The 18,564-nt window shown below is 47.6% G+C and overlaps 1 protein-coding gene and 1 long non-coding RNA gene across 3 annotated transcripts; both read right to left on the reverse strand.

Annotated features, from left to right (window-relative positions):
• Positions 1-44: 44 nt before the first annotated feature.
• On the reverse strand, positions 45-2,365 carry LOC107076730 (uncharacterized). Its single transcript, XR_001477899.2, has 3 exons — positions 2,065-2,365; positions 1,591-1,724; positions 45-255 (listed from the first exon to the last, which is right to left on the reverse strand). It is a non-coding gene; the product is annotated as an uncharacterized lncRNA (long non-coding RNA).
• Positions 2,366-2,531: 166 nt separating this feature from the next.
• Positions 2,532-17,783, reverse strand: LOC102694202 (basic helix-loop-helix domain-containing protein USF3). Of its 2 annotated transcripts, none has more exons than XM_015341749.2 (7): positions 17,699-17,783; positions 15,731-15,847; positions 14,450-14,574; positions 14,108-14,136; positions 12,327-12,409; positions 12,077-12,173; positions 2,532-11,445 (listed from the first exon to the last, which is right to left on the reverse strand). In XM_015341749.2, exons 3-7 carry the CDS (start codon positions 14,494-14,496, stop codon positions 4,772-4,774), a joined length of 6,930 nt encoding a protein of 2,309 aa, XP_015197235.2. In that variant the 5' UTR covers positions 14,497-14,574; positions 15,731-15,847; positions 17,699-17,783; the 3' UTR covers positions 2,532-4,771. The 2 variants fall into 2 exon arrangements, with proteins under 2 accessions (XP_015197235.2, XP_015197236.2); XM_015341750.2 differs by having other exon boundaries at positions 15,727-15,847.
• Between the last annotated feature and the right edge of the window lie 781 nt (positions 17,784-18,564).

The following is an 18,564-nucleotide window of genomic DNA, read 5'->3' on the forward strand; positions in this document are numbered from 1 at the left end:
CACTAGTGCTCTAGAGCTCAGCTGGAAGAGTCACAGCTATGTCCGTTCTCAAAGGCCGCAGGTTTTTTTTTCACACTTTATGGCACACAGCTGTTCTTGCACAACAGGGCGAGTGGAGAAGCAGTGGTATTGACACGATCTCGGCTCCCAGCTGGATGGATCCGCACTGAGCAGTAACTGCATTCACTTACGCCAACTTCCCTCCTCAAGCTGGTACCCCGAATTGAAGCGAGCACCTGCAGGAGGTTGCATTTACTGGGGGGAAAAAGAAAATCGGTGGCAGGAGATTCACATATACAATTTAAAAGGCTAATTACTGCAAAGGGGACATTTAAGCACAGCAATGAACGTCTTAAACATCCTACAACCTCCAAAAAAAGCTTTCTGCTGCACGTTGAATTCTCTAGCCAACACCAGAAGGCAAAAATCAGATCACGGCAGGGCCCAACAGCTGCACCTTGCTGGTAAATCCCCCAGCAGTCTTCTGAGACAAGAAGCTGAACAGGAGAGGACTCAGACACGTTCCAGGCCCATGTAAACTATACAAACTAGCTCTACAGCGAGAATTCAGAAGGGTCTGATTCTAGTGCGGGGTGGATAACGGCTCTCACTCTTTAGCCTAGATTCAGATGGAGGGCTCTTGTTAAATTCAGAGTGTCACAGAACATTTTCCTTCACAGGATGCTTCCCATGAACCCAAGGGCTGGAGACTCTTCTCCAGGGAGAGAAATCTCCAAAGAGGCTACCAACATTGGACAAGTACAACAGGATCTGTAAAAACACCTGCAATCATGTCAAAGGGTTTCTGGCATCAAGATAAATTGCAGGAAATATGGGATATCCCTGCTAAAAAAACCCCCAAGTCTAATCCTGAAATAAGGTGAACCACTTTTCACTTATGTCACCCGCCAGGAGTTTTGCTGAAGTGTTTATAGGTGATGTGGATACTAACCCCAGCCCCTGTTTAACTTGCATTCAGTTCTGCTACTGGTGTCAGTTTGGTATACATCTATATGTATAATTTACAGTAGTTCAGGCGGGGAGTTGCGTCAGCACGCGTAGTCTGCAAAGGAACAAGTTAGAGGTTTATGCTGAAAAGAGAAGGGAGAAAACACAACGTTTCGGCTATGAAGCCTTCTTCAGGTATGAGGAAGACAGGGCAGACAGCAAAGATTAAATAGCACAGAAGTTATTTTTGCCAACTGTTGAACAGGACACCCCAGCACTATTCTTTTTCAACAACATGGAGATTTTGTATAATAATAAATTATAAATAATCATGGTTAATAATGACAAAAAATAATTCTATGCCCAGAGGGAAGTGAATATGTTTTCGCTAGTCAAGATATAATAGCTGCTAATTGCCTTTTTAAAAGTAGTTATATTTCTGTAAAATAAACAAAAATGCAGAATTGTGCGTATGTGCAGTTCATGAGTCTTTGGAAGTCATTTCTATAATTAGACACCAATTGTTTTTGGCTTCAATCAAAATCAAACCTTCAACCCAGCTCTCACAAACTCCAAACACAGCACCGAAAGTTTTGAGTTTAGCTACGCTTCACTATGAAATCGGAGGCGGTCTCCACTTACACAAAGTTTAGCCTCCTTCCTTGCAGTACAGATATTCACCGGACTTGTGAAGGCTGGGCTGTGCAACTTCTGCCACTGGGAACGGTGAGACTGAGTAATCCTGGGGCTGCAGTGGGATCACTGGGAACTGGCTTCTGTGGATTAGTATTGATTAATAAATGATGATGATGAACAAACCCCACAACATTTAAAGGGGATTAACATTTTGTACTGTTAAAAAAAAACCCAAACCTAATGACTTCATTGTTGCAGTGCTACATGGTGGAAGGATATTCACAGACTTAGTGTAACAGAATTGTTTTTGAAACTAGACGTCTGTCACACCTCTTCTGAAGTCACACGTCTCTCTCGCGTCCTAGCAAGTGGACGCCCCAGCACCCCAGTGAGGTAAGATACAGGGTACTGGTTTATAAATCAGGAACAGAGCTGGAACTCAGCTCAGCTATTAAACTTCTTATACAGCACAAGCAGTACCTGTGAGCCCTCGGGTAGAAGATTCTTAACAGGGGGACTGAAGTAGCTCTTCGGATCGAGCTTGTGCTCCTCTTCCGGAGTAGGACTGGTGGATTTCAGCCATGTCTGGTCCTGTGGATCCTGTTGTACTGAGCAGGGCTGCTAACTGCATCAGCATCAGCAGGGTCAGACAGTCCTGCCACACGCTGGTCTAATCCCAGCTCCTGCATATCTGACAAACTAAACTGAATCATTTCATGTTTCTGGTTTTTCTTCACACTGTGCAGTGGCTTTAACAGAGTTAGAAAGCATGGGGTGGATTTTACACAACTGAAAACAGCTTTAAAGTTTGTAAATAAGAAACATTTTTTAAAAACATAAAAAAGATGAGCTCATTTAATTTTAAAAGTTGCTGGGGACAAGTTAGAGGACAAGTTAGAACTGCTCTTCTTTAACATCATATTTTTTCAACAAGAACTGCCCCCATCTTTTGAATAAAAAAGATCTTTAATAATCAACTTTATATATTTACAGATATTTACATCAAATACAAACATAGTGCAAAATAAAAATAAATAAAAATAAATATTTACAGTTTCAAAGTTTTTTCCTGTAAAACGTACACCCTGATACCCTCAGCACAGTTTTCTGTGCGCCTATCATTCCTTTTTTAATGTTTGTATTCAGCTACGAAAAACAAAAGCAAGCATTTTACATGTTTAGTACATTTTAGCTTCCCTCCTTCACTAGATCAACAACCATTTTTCAACAGCTACAAAGCATTAGTGTTCGATATAGTGAAAACAATGGGACTGACTCAAAAACTGTGCTTTACTCTTATTGTTATTGCCAAATGCAAGATTTTAAACACCGTAACATACGTTCAAACAACAGCAGTCATTTGGAAAGGACTTGAAACTCTCCATTTGTTGAATGTAACTGTCTCCTGTTCCTCAGGTGCTAGTCTACTGAATACTCCAAAAGTTAAGCACAGGATGACTGGAGAGGCAGCCTTTTTCTATTACGCACCTAAACTGTGGAATAGTATTCCTCAAAATATTAGGGAGATTGGCTCTGTGGATATTTCTAAATGGCAGCTTAAAACATATTTTTTTACTCTAACTTTTAATTGGGTTTTTCTTCTATGATTTGAATTCTATTTGTTTTGTGTGTGTATGGTTCTTTTTTTTGTCATAAGCACTTTGAGTCGCAAAAATGTGTATGAAAAGTGCTATAGAAATAAATTTATCATTATTACAAGAGTTGTTGAAATTAATGCAGACTCTTACACCTCCCAGTAGAATCTGAAAGTCCCCAGCTGTAGTCTGTACAGCGTGAACAATAAGTGCCTCTTTTTAACACCTTCATGTTCCAGTTACAAAAGAAAAGCTTGAAGTTCTTTACCTCCTGTGATCATTTTTAAGGTGTCAATTTATTCAAACCTACTCCTCCCACATAAAGAAACTGGCATTGCCTAGATTTTTAGATTTAGCTTTCTGTCATCCAGAGAAGGTCGAGTTAACAGTCTCGACTTTTTACTTTAGTGTGCAGCGCCCTCCTCTGCCTAAAACTGGAACTGGCAGCTCAACTGGGTTTAACTACATAACACAACCAGGCTGCTCACCAGTGTAGCAGGTTTCGGTGTCCTGTTGGTTGGTGTCCTGAATACTTTTTATAGTTAACATTTAACTTTTAACATTTAAGGTGATGTCCTACCATTTGGTAGATCACTAATTATTTCTTAACCATACTGCAGTAGAATTATTTTTTTGGCCCCCAAAGCCCACATCTTGTTCCAAAGACAATTCCAATAGATTAAAGTTCCATCGCTATCAAAAGTAAAAATCAGTACCTTTGAATTCATTTTTTTTTAGAATCTGTGTACTGGAACAAAACAGATTCTTTCATCATCCGAGAGCCTATATGAAGCTGATAAAACCCCTCGTCACTCAGCTGTTTAATGCTAAACATCTTGGGGGGTTTCCATTCCTTGCCATGAATTTTACCCAAACCAACTCGCTTCACTTGTGTGTTTTACAGTATGTCAGCGTGCCGAGTGCGTCTGCCACTCCCGTTTGCCACAACTGAACTCTTGTCAAACAAGGGTGCAGTTTTTTTGGCAAACAAAAACAAGATTCAATCTCAAACTGTGAATAACCTTAGTCTTGGACAAAAACAACAATAAATAGAAAAATAACACTGGAAAAAGAAAATAGAGTGCAATCTTCAATAAAACTGCTATCGACAAACTGTGCACCGTGTTCATTAAGCAAGTCACTGCTGACTGGTGTCTCTGCACTGTCCATGAGCGTGGGCAGGTGTCCCATCGTGGAGTCCTACCTTGTGCCTGTGCTTCCGAGACGGGCTGATGGAGCCTCGAATCCTCACCTGGAATAAGTGACTTTCTGATTTTCACACAAATTTTTTTTTGGGGGAAAAGAGAGGCAACGACCTCTTAACTGCTGCCGTCCCAAGGTGAAGTCTGAGGCCAATCGACTTGTGCCGAAGTCGGCGAAGGAAACGGATCGGGATAACTTCCAGGTCGCCATGAGCGCTACCACTCCAGGGGCTGTTCAGCACAAAGGGAGAGCAGAAGAACACTACTAATACAGCTAAGCCAGGAGGCCAGTTCAGGGAGGATACCGGAGCTCAGCACGGAAGTGGTCAGCCACCAGGAGGCGCGGCACCTGGTGACCCCTTGCCCAGACGATGCCCTGTGAGGGCTCCTTCACACAGCTGAGCTGCCGTCGTGGCCCAGGATGTGGCTGATGTTGTGCGCCGGCCTGTTGGAAGGCTGCTTGCTGGTGTCGGCGGCGGCGGCGTTGGAGAGCGACAGCAGCGGGGACATGGGCATGGCGGAGCCGTCGGGCGGCAGCGCCGTGGCGATCTCGGGGAACAGCGAGGTCAGGTTGAAGTTGGAGAGGTGCGGGGTGATGCCGGAGGAGTTGGCGATGGGCATGGGGGGCATGTCCGGGAGGAGGGGGAAGCTGGGCTGCGCGAACCCCACGGGGCGGGGCGGTGACAGGATGGAGCCGAAACGGTTGTTGAGCCCGCCACTGTTGCTCTTCTCCGTGCTGGGGCTGGTGAACATCTGGTTGGAAAAGTACTGTATGGAGATGTCGTTAGGCAGGCTGGGGTGCGCAGCTGGGGAGTAGGAAGGGTAGAAGGATGGGAGAGTGTTCTGGGCCTCCACCGGAATGATGGCGGGCGTCCTGGTGGCGCTGGGCTGGGTCACAGGAGGGATGAAAGAAGGGTTGGCGTTGATAGGAGGGTTCATGCCACTTTCGGGGATGAACGGGAAGCCGAAGTTCTGGGAGAGGCCGTGCTGGTCGGCGGTCAGGTTGTCTCCGCCCACCTGCGGGTTGTCGGCCATGAAGCGCACGATGCTGCCCCGCCTCTCCGCGGCGGCCTGCTGCCGGCTCAGAATCATGCCGCTGCTCGATGTCAGGGGCAGGTGGCCGTCCGGGTCGAAGGGGTTCCCCGGCCTCAGGTTTCCAGATCTCGTCCGTTCCGCGGGCCGGATTTTGTTGCTCTGGCCGTCCTGCACCGGATGCCTGGATCGCTGGCTGACGGTGCTCTGGGGGCGGACGGAGGACCGGACGGGCTCTGCGCTGCTGTGGGGCGCCGCGGGGTGAGGCAGCACTGGTCGGACCCCACTGCTATGCATGCTCACATTAACCTGGGGATTCAGGTGGCCCTTGTTGCCCTGGCTGTCGTTTATCCTCATGGAGTTGGGCTTCTGGCCCGAGACGTTCGGGCTGGCGTTTTTGCCCTGCATCTCGCCTGCTGTGGAGGAGCTAGTGAAGGTGATGTTGATGGAGTTGCTCCTGGAGCTGATTGGCCCCAGCGGCATCTCACAGCTGTCCCGGTTTTGGGCCTCACTTTCTCGCCTCAGGTGGACACCCCCCTCGCGTGAGGGAGGACAGTTGTACTCCATGCTGACCGGAGGACAGCACTGTGCAGCCCTCTGGTGGTCAGATATCCGCTGGTTCCCCGCAACCTGTTCCCCAAGGTGGGGTGCTAGCAAGCTCTGCATAAAGCTCTGATGGCAGGAGATATCATTCTCTCTGGGCTGAATGCCAGCTCCTGCTTGGATGCCCTGAGGTGGTGGATAAGCCCCTCTTTGCTGCCTGTCAATCGATGTTCCCTGTCCTATTCTGAAGCTCTGTGACTGGACACTCCTGTGTGAGGGCACAGTTTTCGATGCCATTTCATTGTTCCTTGAGGCTTGCACCTCAAAACTAGCCATCTGATGCTGGGTTGTGCTGATTGTTTTGAAGGGAGGGCACTCAGAGACCCTCTGGACATCCGTAGATACAGGGTGCTTTGTTGGGATTCTGCCTTGTATGTTGTGTACAATGCCTTTGCTCCTGGAAGCCTCTAGATATGTTATCATGTCAGACTGCTCCTGACTCACGCGGGAGGCTTGGATGGCCATTCCCATCCTCTGTTCAGTATTTGAAGGAGATTTCCCAATGAGGGCCTCTGCAGAATAGTCGGAAATCCTATTTCTTTCCTGCCTCGACGGAGTGCAAATGATATCAGACGATCGGGAAACAACGCTCGGCTGGGAAGCCATCTGCTGCTCTAATGGCCGGGAGGTCATCAGCCTCTGCATAGGATTCTGTCCTGGGACATGATCAACTTGCGCTCCTTGCTGCCGACCCGTTCCACTGTCTTGCTGTTGCTGCTGCTGCTGCTGCTGCTGATGATGATGTTGCTGATGTTGCTGATGGAGGATTTCCTGGCTCAGATGACTCTGAGAATGCCCACCATGATGGCTCCTTGAAGCAGACTGGTTTTCGCAGCCCTTGTCAGAATGGGGTCCTCCAAAATGCTGCTGCTGCATTTGCTGCTGAAGATGCTGATGGCGTGAATGAGATGTCTGTGGTTGCTGCTGCTGCTGCTGCTGTTGTTGCTGTTGCTGTTGCTGTTGCTGTTGCTGTTGCTGTTGCTGTTGCTGTTGCTGTTGCTGCTGCTGTTGCTGTTGCTGTTGCTGTTGCTGCTGTTGTGCCCCACTCTTTTGCTGCAGAGTCTGATCCCCTGCACCACTATGATGCTGCTTCTGCTGCAGAGCTACGGGGGGGCCCCCACGCACAAGGCCCCTTTTCTTCTGTATCTGTGCCTCCTGCTGCATGGACCTCTGCTGGTGAAGGCCATGGTGTTGCTGGGCGATGGGCTGGCCCTCCGGTTGGGTGAGGTGGTGCTGTAGCTGGTATAAGTGGTGTCTTTGACTCTGCAGCTGCTGCTGCTGCTGCTCTTGCTGTTGCTTGAGATAGGGATTTCCGCTGGTCAAGTGCAGCCCCCCAGGGGCTGAAGGGTGTTGGGCGTGCTGCTGTAAATGTGGACCACCTTGCTGACTTTGCTGCTGCTCCTGGATCACAGCTTGGGGAGCACAGTGCATGTCCGATTGCCTCAGGACAGTATTCATGAAACTGCTTGTAGGGAACAAGTTGCTAAGCCCCTCAGGGTGTCCTCGACTGCTGCTGACAGAGGAGACAGAGGTCACAGAGCTGGGGGGAAGTTGGCTAACCATCATTTGAGGATGATCAGGGACACTGTCTAAGGTCCTGCCCAAAGCGGACTTCATGTCCAGCCTTCCAATATTGGGGTTGTGGCACTGTTTCTGCCGCTTGCTTGTTGAAAGGAGGAGGTCCTCTTGCGGAGGGCGCTTGGAGGCGTCTTTTAGGTGCTCACTGCTCTGTTTCAGGTGCAATTCAGATGAAACATGGCCCCTCATGGGCACGTTTTTAAGAGGCGTGTACTCCAGCATTTGTCCTGCGGCTGAACACGGTGAAAGCAAAGAGGCAGAAGAGGACCTTGATGCATGGACAGCAGCAGACACAGACGTCGATTCGGTGGGCTGATTCAGGGTGGACGAGCAGGCATAAGACTGACTGACACTGTTTTGGCGTATCAAATTATTCACACTCAGACTGCCCACAGGAGCAGAAGACTGCGATGATGGAACTGATAAATGGTGATTGGCCCCAGCAGGACTATTACTTGCTGATACCAATGGCCTCTCACCACTCAGCTGAACCTGGGACTGTGCCTTTCCTGTGTGACCCTCCGAGTGCTTTGAAAGCTTAGGCTGCTGACTGCCTTGTCTTTCTTTGCTGAGGGTGGAAGTCTCTTGACTTTTGGAAACTTCCCAAACTATTGGAACTTCTACACTGCTTGTGGCAACTTTCTTGCTTTGGGTATCATGGTCAAAAATGGCCTTGGCAGCCAGAGCAAAGATATCAGCCTGCTCTGAGAAGCTGAAGCTGGAGAAAGTGTTTGTGGAGCTGCTGACACAAGGGGTTTCTTCTCTGTTGGTATTGGGCAACATGGAGGCAACCGAGAATCCCCGGCTGCTTCCAGAACTGGTCGACATCGGCGAGTCCGTCTGCCTGCTTGACACTAAGGAGCTGCCCAATGTATCGTGGTCCAAAGCACACACTTGTTGTTGAGGAGTGGTCTCCTTCCGATTCATTGAAAGAGGGTCTGCCTCTACATCTTCCTTTTCAATCGCCTCGTCAGTAGATGGCTGCTTTGAATGCGATTCACCTGCAACTGGGAACTGCGCTGCCGGGATCTTACCCTTGTTGATTTCAGAGCAAGCTGCTTCTGTCTGCTTTGCGACTGCAGGTGCGGATTTGGCGTGGGTTGAGGACAGCTCAGCGGACCCTGCTTTCTTGGTCTGATGTTCAGGAACAGTTTCAGGGACCACAGAATTAGCACATGTCACCAGCTTACCTGCGTTATGGCGATCGGTCCTGGTGGTTTCACATCCTGATGCGTGTGAAGAAGTGTTCTGGCGAGACACAGAGATTGGGGAAGACAGCTCAGAGATACTGGTCATTATTGTCGACAGGGAGTCTGAGGCCGTGGAGGCTGTGGAAGAGGGGGCCTGGCTGTCCGCTAAGCTGGGTTCCTGAGTGACAGGCATATTCTCCTTGGTACACAACACAGTGGGAAACATGCCCGGCTGTGGCCCTGTTGTTGGCGCACACACCGTGGAACAGGATGTCACAGCAGCAGCAGATGTGGTTGCTACAAGAAGCTGCGCAGTGGAAGCCTTACTCACAACAGAAGGGGCTGCTAGAGAAGACAACACCACTGAAGGCACGGTTGATTCTGGAGGATGTACGTCTCCCTTTTTGTGAGGTAATGCAGATGCTTCTACCGCAGCTGACAAGTCCTCTGTGACATCTGACCCATCCTTGTTCACGGGCTCCAGTCGAATCTCAGCAGCCGCTGGTTGCTTTCCTGCAGGTTTCGATGAATTCACCTGAGGACCGCCTCCTTGTTTGGTGGCAGGCGGCTTGGCCGAGCCAGATTTCTTTGAAGTCGCCCTTTTGGGTTTACCTCCTGAGGTTATGCTGGATTTCATTAACATCAGCTTCACCGTGCTGCCGGTGGCAGGGACACTATGGCCCAGTGGCCCAGAGGAGGGAGCTGTGGAACTGACAGAAGATGCACTGCCGGATGTATTGACATGTGAAACTGCAGTGGTGCAAGGAAGAGGAATATTAACCTGCCCACTGCTGGCCTGTGCCGCCTTATTAGCAGCCTTAGCCACAGTAATCTGCATACAGCTCTGGCCAGCCATCTGCGAGATGCTCTGATTGAGACTGGCAAGGGCACCGAAAGTGTTCAGGGCAACATTGGTGTTAGGATCTTCGCTGGTGGTGGGCTGGATGATTTGCATAGGACTCTGACTGGAGACTCCAGTGGATGGCTTCATGGGCTGCAAAGCAAAAATCTGACCATTGACTGAAATGGTGTGGGGCTGATGCTGTTGCGGTGTCTGTGCAGAGCCAGTGGTTTTACAAGCGGTTGACACGAGGGGTCTGGGAAGTATATGCACCAGATGTTTTCCCCCCACAGTTTGGACACTGGTCATGGGAGCTGAGCAGCTTGAAGCAGCGATCTGATTGGCTGCCGGAGCCACAGCTGGAGCAGCAGCTGGCACAACCGTGGCTTGTGGATTCTGTAACACTGAACTCTGATTTGCTGCCTGGATGATGACGATCTGCTGGCATGGCGTCTGACTGGGCAAGCCCTCCCTCACCACTGTAGGTGCTGGGCATGGGTTTGCTGGCTGCAAGATAACAACATTTGGGTTGTGCGCAGCTTGAGGAACTGCAGAGCTGGCATTGTTTGTCATCTGAATCACCTGCATAGCCTGCAGCAGTGGCAGTACGTTTGGCTGAGTCTGAACTGGGATATGGGGCTGTGTTAATAATGGTTGAACAGGTACTGGCTGAATGGAGGGCAAAGTAACCGCTGCCAACTGGGAATGAACCTGCTTACTTCGTACAGAGCACAAAGAGACCCCCTTTAAACCTGGTGTGGCGGCCACACTGCCAGTGTTGAGCACCTGTCTGCTGCTATCTGTTGACGAGCTTGAGTTGTCATTGACCGATGGAGGCAGAACACTGGAAGCCATCTGGTTCAGGGGCTGCACCGTGTTCCCCGCCAGGTGTAGTGTTGTCCATGTGGTCTGGGTGTTGCCAGAGGAGGTCATCCTGGTGAGGGTGCTGACACCGTTTGAATCGTTTCCATTGGCAGGGGAGGCTAAAGAAGGCAAACACGCAGCCGTGTGCATCACTGTGTGGCACAGACCACTGCTGCTGCTCTCAAGGGTAACCGCAGCCCTTTTTTCAGTGAGTAATGCTTTCACAGGAGGAGCCTGTACAACAGGTTGTGGGGCCAGTTCCTGAGGCACTGAGGGACAATGCTGAAGGTTAGAGTGTTTAACCTGCTGCAGTTTCAGTGGCAAAACCTTCACGGGACTAACTGATGCTACCGTGACTTGTGTAGGGTTGGCCGATAGCAGTTTGCTGCAGCTACCAGAAACCACCGGCTGGCTCTGCTCAGACGTAGGAACTGTGGATCTCTGGAGAGTGATGTAGGAGACCGAGGGAGGTAACTGTTTCCGGGTCTCCAGAGTAGACTTTCCTGCCACCTTGTGAGCAGCAACAGCAACAACAGGAGCAGCACTGGCTTGAGGCAGTGTCGGCTTTGCAGATTTGGCTGGTGCTTTCTTCTGCAGATCTGTCCTGTTCGAGCACTTCCTGGGGACGGGCGCCGCCGTCAAATCACAGGAGTGCTGCACAATCACAGCGTCGGCAGCCGGCTTCCTCAAATCCTGGCCGACGTTGAAGACCACATTCTGCGCAGGGCTGTCCTGACGGCCGGGGCAGATGATGTTGCCGTTGGAGTACACAATGATCCCCTCTTGAACCTGATGGGTAGGGATCTTTGCCACTTTCGTGCATTTCAGCTTGCCCTTCCAGTGAATCGTGGGATCGTCCATGAAGCTAATGCCGTTGGCCTTCAAAAGCTCAATGTAGTGAGAGTTCTCCCGCCGAAGTTCCTCCTGCTGCCTCCTCAGCCTTTTTATCTCTTCCGCTACAAAATATACAAAAAGAGACAAACAATGGCCAAATTCATTTACACAGGTACAGACTCATGCGTGGCGTCCACTGCACCCGATGGCATTCAAGCCTTTACACTACCTTAGCGTAAACACGATCTATACACATAAAATTCAGACGAGGAGCACGGATTACAAAAAGCCTGCGACTCCAGGCCTTCACAACACGTGCAATCCAGACCTGCTAGCTGTACTGTGACAAATGCACAGACGCACACTCCCGAGAGAAATGGAAAGCTGTTTCTCCATCAAATACACAAAACCAACCATCAAACCCACCCAAACTCCTCCCCCTCAAAACAAAAAACAAACATATCCACACCCACCCACACAATGCCCCACACACAACTTAAGCTCCATAAGCCTGAAAGGCTTTACCCTCATATACTAGAGGATAAACCACACTTATCTGAGAAAATGTACTCTGAACATCAACACCCATATATCGATTAAATAACATTAGTATTTCAATTGGACCCATGACATAAAAAATATCATCTCTCTCCCTTTCTCCTTTATTTACTATTTCACGTTCTTTTAAGGGGTTTAGCAATTCAAAACCGATTAGTAAATAAAAGCTGCTCGGCAAAACTGATCTCTGCCTACCTTGTTCACGGTTTCCTCCATTCAGAAGCAGCTCGTCGTTTTGCTGCTTGAGCTGTGTGATGTACTTAAACGCCTGGTCCAGAATCATGTTCTTGCTCTGAAGCAAAAAAAAAAATTAATACATTATTTGTTGGGCAATAATCGGCAGCTGGAAATATATATATACATATAAGTTTCTAATCCAACAGTGTTAGGAGAAAAAACTACACTTCAAAATGCAAAACACTAAGACAGCTGCTACACAGCTTACCTGCTTTAAGGCTTGTGAACATGGCAGGAGCTCCCCTATTCGATTAATTCCTGCATTGATCTTCTTTTTTCGGTGCCTCTCAACTGCATAAAGGAAAGGAGAATGAGCAAAACCGCGCACTTATAATGTAATGTTTTAATAATGTTTTTTTATTAGCCCTATACAATTTCTTGCATTAGGAATTCGTCTTTTCGCATACCCCAGCTTTTCTCCATGGAGACACAGACACACAGACAGGGAGAGAAGCTGGGGGTCAGAGCGCAGGGTCTGCCATTGTACGGCGCCCCTGGAGCAGTTGGGGTTAAGGGCCTTGCTCAGGGGCCCAACGGAGTAGGAGTAGGATTCCTCTGCCGGCCGCGGGATTTGAACCGGCAACCTTCCAGTCACAGGCGCAGATCCTTAGCCACAGAGCCACCACTCCGCCCACTTCTCTGCACGCCTGTCCAGTAACAACAAAGCTACTGCTCCGGCACCCACAGGGCAGCAACGTACTGTGCTCTGATCTCTATTCCAGGATGCAGCGGAGTTCGAACCCTGTTCTAGAGTGATGATGGGCTTTGATTGCCCAAGAACAAAGGCAGTCGGCCTCAGCAGTTACGCTGCATTGCAAGCCCTTGCTTCAGTTCATCCATAAGAATACCATTTTCTTTGGCGCCTGTACTCGTTAAGTAATAAGGGAAGAATTAAAGTCCCGGAGTAGAACTGAATTCAAGCATCGTGATTGACCAGCCCTACTCTGGAGTGAAGCTGGGGTCTCTGCGGCCACAACTCAAGCTCTAGAATAGCCCATCTGTGGTCCTGGAGAGCCTCCGTCCAGCATCATCAATTTCTTAACACACAGAACACTTTCGCTGTGACTATATCATCGGGCAATTTGGGCAATAAAACATTTTAGAGCAGGGCTGAGCAATCTTGATCATGAAGGGCTAATACGTCTGCGGGTTCTCTAGAGCTTTTCAAGGCAGCAGCATCTGAAGAGCTGGGAGAAGTGGTCAAATTGATCCTGTTATGTCAATATTGAGCTGATTTGCGTTATGAGATCAGCTGAAATGAAAGCCTGCAGACACACTTGCCCTCCAGAGCTGGGACTGCCCATTCCTGTTTTAGAAATGAATTGCAAAGAAATGATCAAGCTCCCTTTGCTCTCCAGGACCACAGCTGGCCATTCCTAACTTACCTGAATCACTTTACTAACCTGATCAAACCTTAAATGTTCCAAGGCTTCAAAAAATGATACTTCAACAGTAACATTTAAAACTTACTAGACCTTCGGGACCAGTTAGCAAACTCTACTCTAAAGCTTCAACTCCCTTTCTTTCCAAAGCTTTCTCCCTTTCAAAGCAAAGACTTTGTAACCCTACTAAATGAAAAATATATATATAAGGTTAAGGTGAAATACAATCCAATATCAACACAAATGTTCAAGTCACAAAAATACAACCTAACCTGAACCTTAAAGACACCATTCTACGCATCAGCACCTATATCTACCATTGAAACACCAGAAATTATTGCCAGAGTTTTTCCACAAAATAGTATTAAATGTCTCTCAATCAAAAAAAATAAATCAAAAATGAAAGGCAGAGCATTATGCCAAGAAGCTTGATTCACAGTGAGCCTCTGAAATCAGCAAATCAGGCCCAGGTGGGTCCTTAAAACTGCACCTATGTCTCCTGCACATAATTCCTAAAGTTCATGGTCAAAAAGGCACTAATGGAAAAGATTTTCACAAATCCCTTTGAATGGAAAGACATTCAAAAGTTTAAAAAATCCCCTTTTACCTGCATTGTGAGTCTCTTTGTTTTTTTTCCTGCAAACAAAGTTAAAAAACAAAGAATTACAGAACTGTAGATCGCCGTGCACGTATAAACACAACTCCTACCAAGCTGGACAGACAACCTCATAACATGGACAGGTGGAAGACACTTATGACTTCTCATAAAGGTTACCGTAACAAACAAATGAACCTTTTTTTAAAAAAAAACCTGTAAGGCATTGCTGAGTTATGATTTCTGCTGCTACTCCACTATGATCACCACACAGAATGGAGCATGACCACACTTCTCCAGAGCAGCTGCACACAATGCATGAAGTCATGGGAGCTGTCCGAAGCCATAACTCACCGATGTGGCTTGCTGGCAGGAGTCTGGTTTTCTGTCATCTCAGGCATGCTCACAGAAGCGGGATTCTGTAGCGCACACACGACAGGTCACACTGCTTCCCAGGGGGACTCACGCACATGCCTCCACTGCCAATCAATGCGGAGAAGAAAAAAACATTTTCCTAAGAACCGGAGGAAGATTTCAAATACAGCCCCCCTTGCTTTTACATATCTGATGTTACAGAGATAAGCCCCATCACTCCCAAAGCTCACACGGCTTCATCTTTCTTATCTACAGGTGACACAAAAATGATTTTCAAGACCAGAAAAACAAGAACTGGATTGCAACAATTTTGAAACTCAAGTTATGTAACAGACTAACTTTATTTTCTTTAGGCCTGCTTACAGATTGGTTAGCTCATAGCGACACATTTCAGGCATTTTGTGCAAACCATCTCCAAACAAGGCAACTAAACTTTTGGATAAATCTACTTCAGAAAGGGCATTGCCAGTTCTCAGTCTTTCCTCAGTGAAAACCATGCTGGAATGATTTTGTCACCGATTCAGTTTTCGAGGCTGTGATTTTTCCCAAAAGGTGAGCATCTGCTGCCAGTCCTCCCACAAAGGAAGAGCGTGCGCCGTTATTTCTGACAGTGAAAAATACACATCCATGCAGCGCTTATCTTAAGAGACCAGGACGAATCTGCTTCAAGTACTGTACACTTAAAGAAGCAAGGCAAATAACAGAAAAGGAACAAGTAATAGGTTTATTCCATGCTGAAAAAAAGAAGAAAGAGAACACAATGTTTCGGCCGTGGAGCCTTCTTCAGGTGTCCACACCTGAAGAAGGCTCCACGGCCGAAATGTTGTGTTCTCTTTCTTCTTTTTTTCAGCATGGAATAAACCTATTACTTGTTCCTTTGCAGCCTACGCATGCTGACGCAGCTACCCACCTAAATAACAGAAAAGGCACACAAGCACCAGGAATTCAAAATAAACTTTTTGAAGCTTGTGTCCCACATAAAACCATGCACGCATTTCTATAAAACCACAGAAAAGGCGTGTTCAGCAGACACCTTCGTAGTTAGGAATGAAAGAGGAGAACCTGCGGTGTTTGCACGTAGCTGTTGCAGTTTGATCTTTTGGGCTGGGTTTCGTGGTTTCTAGTTTTGTTTAACAGGCACGTTAATTGGACAATGGTGCAAACTGGACCCACGTGGAACGAAGTCCATCACCACGTGAAGGAGTGCCCACTGAACATGTGCCTCGGGCCAGGAAGAGCTGGGAAGAGCTGCTTACCCACCATAGGCCCTCAGCAACACTGCAGGCAGGCGGCCCACTGCAGCTCCCAGCTCCTGGTGCGGTGCAGCTCAGGTCAGCAGGCCCCCTGGCCATCACACCACGGGCGTCGCTGCCAGCCCTGCAACGACACGGAGCCCAGCCATAAGAAAATGAGCACCCCCCCCCCCCCCCCCCACGCCCAGCCCGTTCCACTGAGTATACTGTACATCCAACTCCTATTGGCATTTTAACGCCAGAGCGACAAACTGTTATTCCAAATGGGTATGCGTTTGATAATATGATCATTCATGGAAGTAAGTCAATAATTAAACTCCTCTTCAAGCATTTAGGAACGTTGAGGTTTCTATTTTGAGACTGATTTTGCCAAATAAAACGAACATTCACCCGAGCAGACTAGTCAGCATTGACTACATACTCCTGTACTGGGTTAATGCTGCATTTGATTAGGTTAGAAAAACTTTTATTCTCTGAAATCGTGTATGGACACTGCTTGTTGTTTTAATTGTTCACTTCATCACTGTGCCTTTGGCATCGAGTGTAAAAATATCAATTTTTTCATTTAATTTTTTTTCATGAATGTACACAAAGAGCTGGACAAATGCATATTGTAAATTATGACTATCTTTGCCTGGCCAAACAGGGCACAGAGAGTTTATTATGTTTGACCTCTATAAGAAGCATTAGCAATCTGTAAATTCACCCTGCAGGTAGTTCACTGCTCACAAGTGTGTGTGTATTGAGGGGGTCAGGGTGCTCACCGGCCGACCCTACTGTCACAGCAAGTTGATGATTTAATCTACAGATTTCCACAGTATATGCTGAGCTTCTACAAAAATACACTTTGATTCCCATGCCTGACAAGCATACCTCCCCCACGTCCGTGCGCTCCGGGTTATACAGGCCACTTCCCCCTGTCTCCTAATGCACGGGTTGTCCTGTGCTGTCAATGTTTCTCATGGAGACCTACGCATCAGGCCAGCCCCCTGTCCTCAGCCGGTTTTTATCAGGGACTCTGACCCTTAGGACTGCAGTACTAGCAAGGCACCGTTCTGGTTCGGTTTAATTTCCACCCAATGGGAGGAGTAAAGACGATACAGTACTTCTGTTCAGAATACCCCAGGAGCTATCGGAGGTTGTTTGGCGATAGATGCAGAAACATGCGCCATTGTACACAGGATTAAAAAGCAGGGGGTTTTAATTGTTTTGGAATGACTGTTGAAAACACAGTCGCATTTTCAATACATAACCAGAGCAAAAACTGAACAAACACTTAAATCAAATAAAAGACTTGGGCGTAAACTGCTCCTTCCAGGGGTATGTTGTTTGAGCCGGCTAATTTCTTAACAACAATAATGGTGTTATTATTACTCTTGAGTACACCAGTACAGTGCTCTCCGATGACACATGGTGTTGTAGTTTTAAAACTCAGAACTCTCAAAAAACCAAGACAAAGACACACAGCTTTCAAACACACACGGTTATACTACAATATTATAACTCGACGGCCGGCATGGATGCAAACAGACTGACTGGCACGGCGGTCCTAAAAGACAGGTGTACAGTACTCAGTCACAGTATGTTTTATACGAGAGTTCTGCAGTCAGCTATTAAATCATTTTAGGAAATGCAAATACATGTATTTTAAGGCTCTTTCTCCGTGCTCTACCAACAGCAGACACCCTGTGACGCCCCCCACTGGTGCCCCAACACCCCAGGTACACCAATTTTCAGAAACATAACAGGTCACACCTCGCATTGCGCTAAACCACACATACACTAGTCAATAACATATAATAATAAATATTTCCACCACCAGACTCCTGCATACCGATTTCCACTATTGGTGACTGCACCGTATGGGTGTTAATAACAATGCGATTCGAAAACAGTGCCTGGTAATTACGAAACCCCGACTGCCTTCCCATGGGCAGAAACGGTCAAACTAAAATCAAATTTATGCGCAACTAACCAATTGCTTCACCATCTTCGGTTCATCTCACTGCCAAAACTTTAGTTTTCCTTGGAAATCAACTCTTCGCTCAACCTAACCCACAGGTTGTACGAGTGGAGAGGCAGTAGGATGAGGGGGGCGGAGAATGCCGCAGAGCTGTCCAATCATGTGACGCAGGAATCCGTCGACATCCAATAGGAAGGCGGAGAAGGCGGAGTTAAGAACTGCGGCGCGAAGCGATAGGCCCGTTATCCTGACAGACAGCGAAGGCACCTTTCAGCGAAGGCGAGGTCTTGCCGTACATGGCCCCTGGTTGGTGGCCTGCAGATGGAGGAGTTGCTTTTCACACCAAGATAGGTTGAGGATTACAGGAACTGTTAGGTGGGAAATGTCCCTTGTTGTTTTCTTAAAGGGCACTCGCAATAAAAAAGTCGTGTTCTTTCTCGCTTCTCAAAGACGTTGGCAAATCCTCGCCTTCATAAGAGTAGTTGGATAAAGCGATTAAAATCCTTAACTCCCACATATTAAATAAAAAGGAAAATAAAGTCCCCCCCAAGATAGTTACCAAGTAATTAAAATGCTAAACCTGCAAAACCTTAGACATTACCAAATTGGGGGAAATTGCTGAAAGCCAGAACAGGCAACCCTGGTCGTGAAGGGCCAGTGTTACCTGTAGGTTTTTATTTCAGCTGAGCTCTATAACGAGCTACACAAGCCGACTACTAGATCTGCTGGACACAAGCAGCCCTCCAAGACAAGGACTGGACAGCCCTGGTGTAGTGCACTGGACCTTGAATTTTACAGAAATAAAAGGAACAAGGCATGCCAGACTCTCAGGTCAGTGACAATACCCATGTTCACTGCATAAGGTCATCGTGCTTAGT

This window comes from Lepisosteus oculatus, chromosome 5 (assembly GCF_040954835.1).
Source record: "Lepisosteus oculatus isolate fLepOcu1 chromosome 5, fLepOcu1.hap2, whole genome shotgun sequence".
Classification (NCBI taxonomy): Eukaryota; Metazoa; Chordata; class Actinopteri; order Semionotiformes; family Lepisosteidae; genus Lepisosteus; species Lepisosteus oculatus.

What these genes read in the sequence shown, in the direction of transcription:
- LOC102694202 (XM_015341749.2), bottom strand. Translation starts at nt 14,496, where the DNA reads ATGCCTGAGATGACAGAAAACCAGACTCCTGCCAGCAAGCCACATCG. An exon ending in CAAAGAGACTCACAATGCAG is followed by an intron (nt 12,410 to 14,107) that starts GTAAAAGGGGAT and finishes TCCTTTATGCAG; the next exon opens with TTGAGAGGCACCGAAAAAAG. An exon ending in GTTCACAAGCCTTAAAGCAG is followed by an intron (nt 12,174 to 12,326) that starts GTAAGCTGTGTA and finishes TTTTTGCTTCAG; the next exon opens with AGCAAGAACATGATTCTGGA.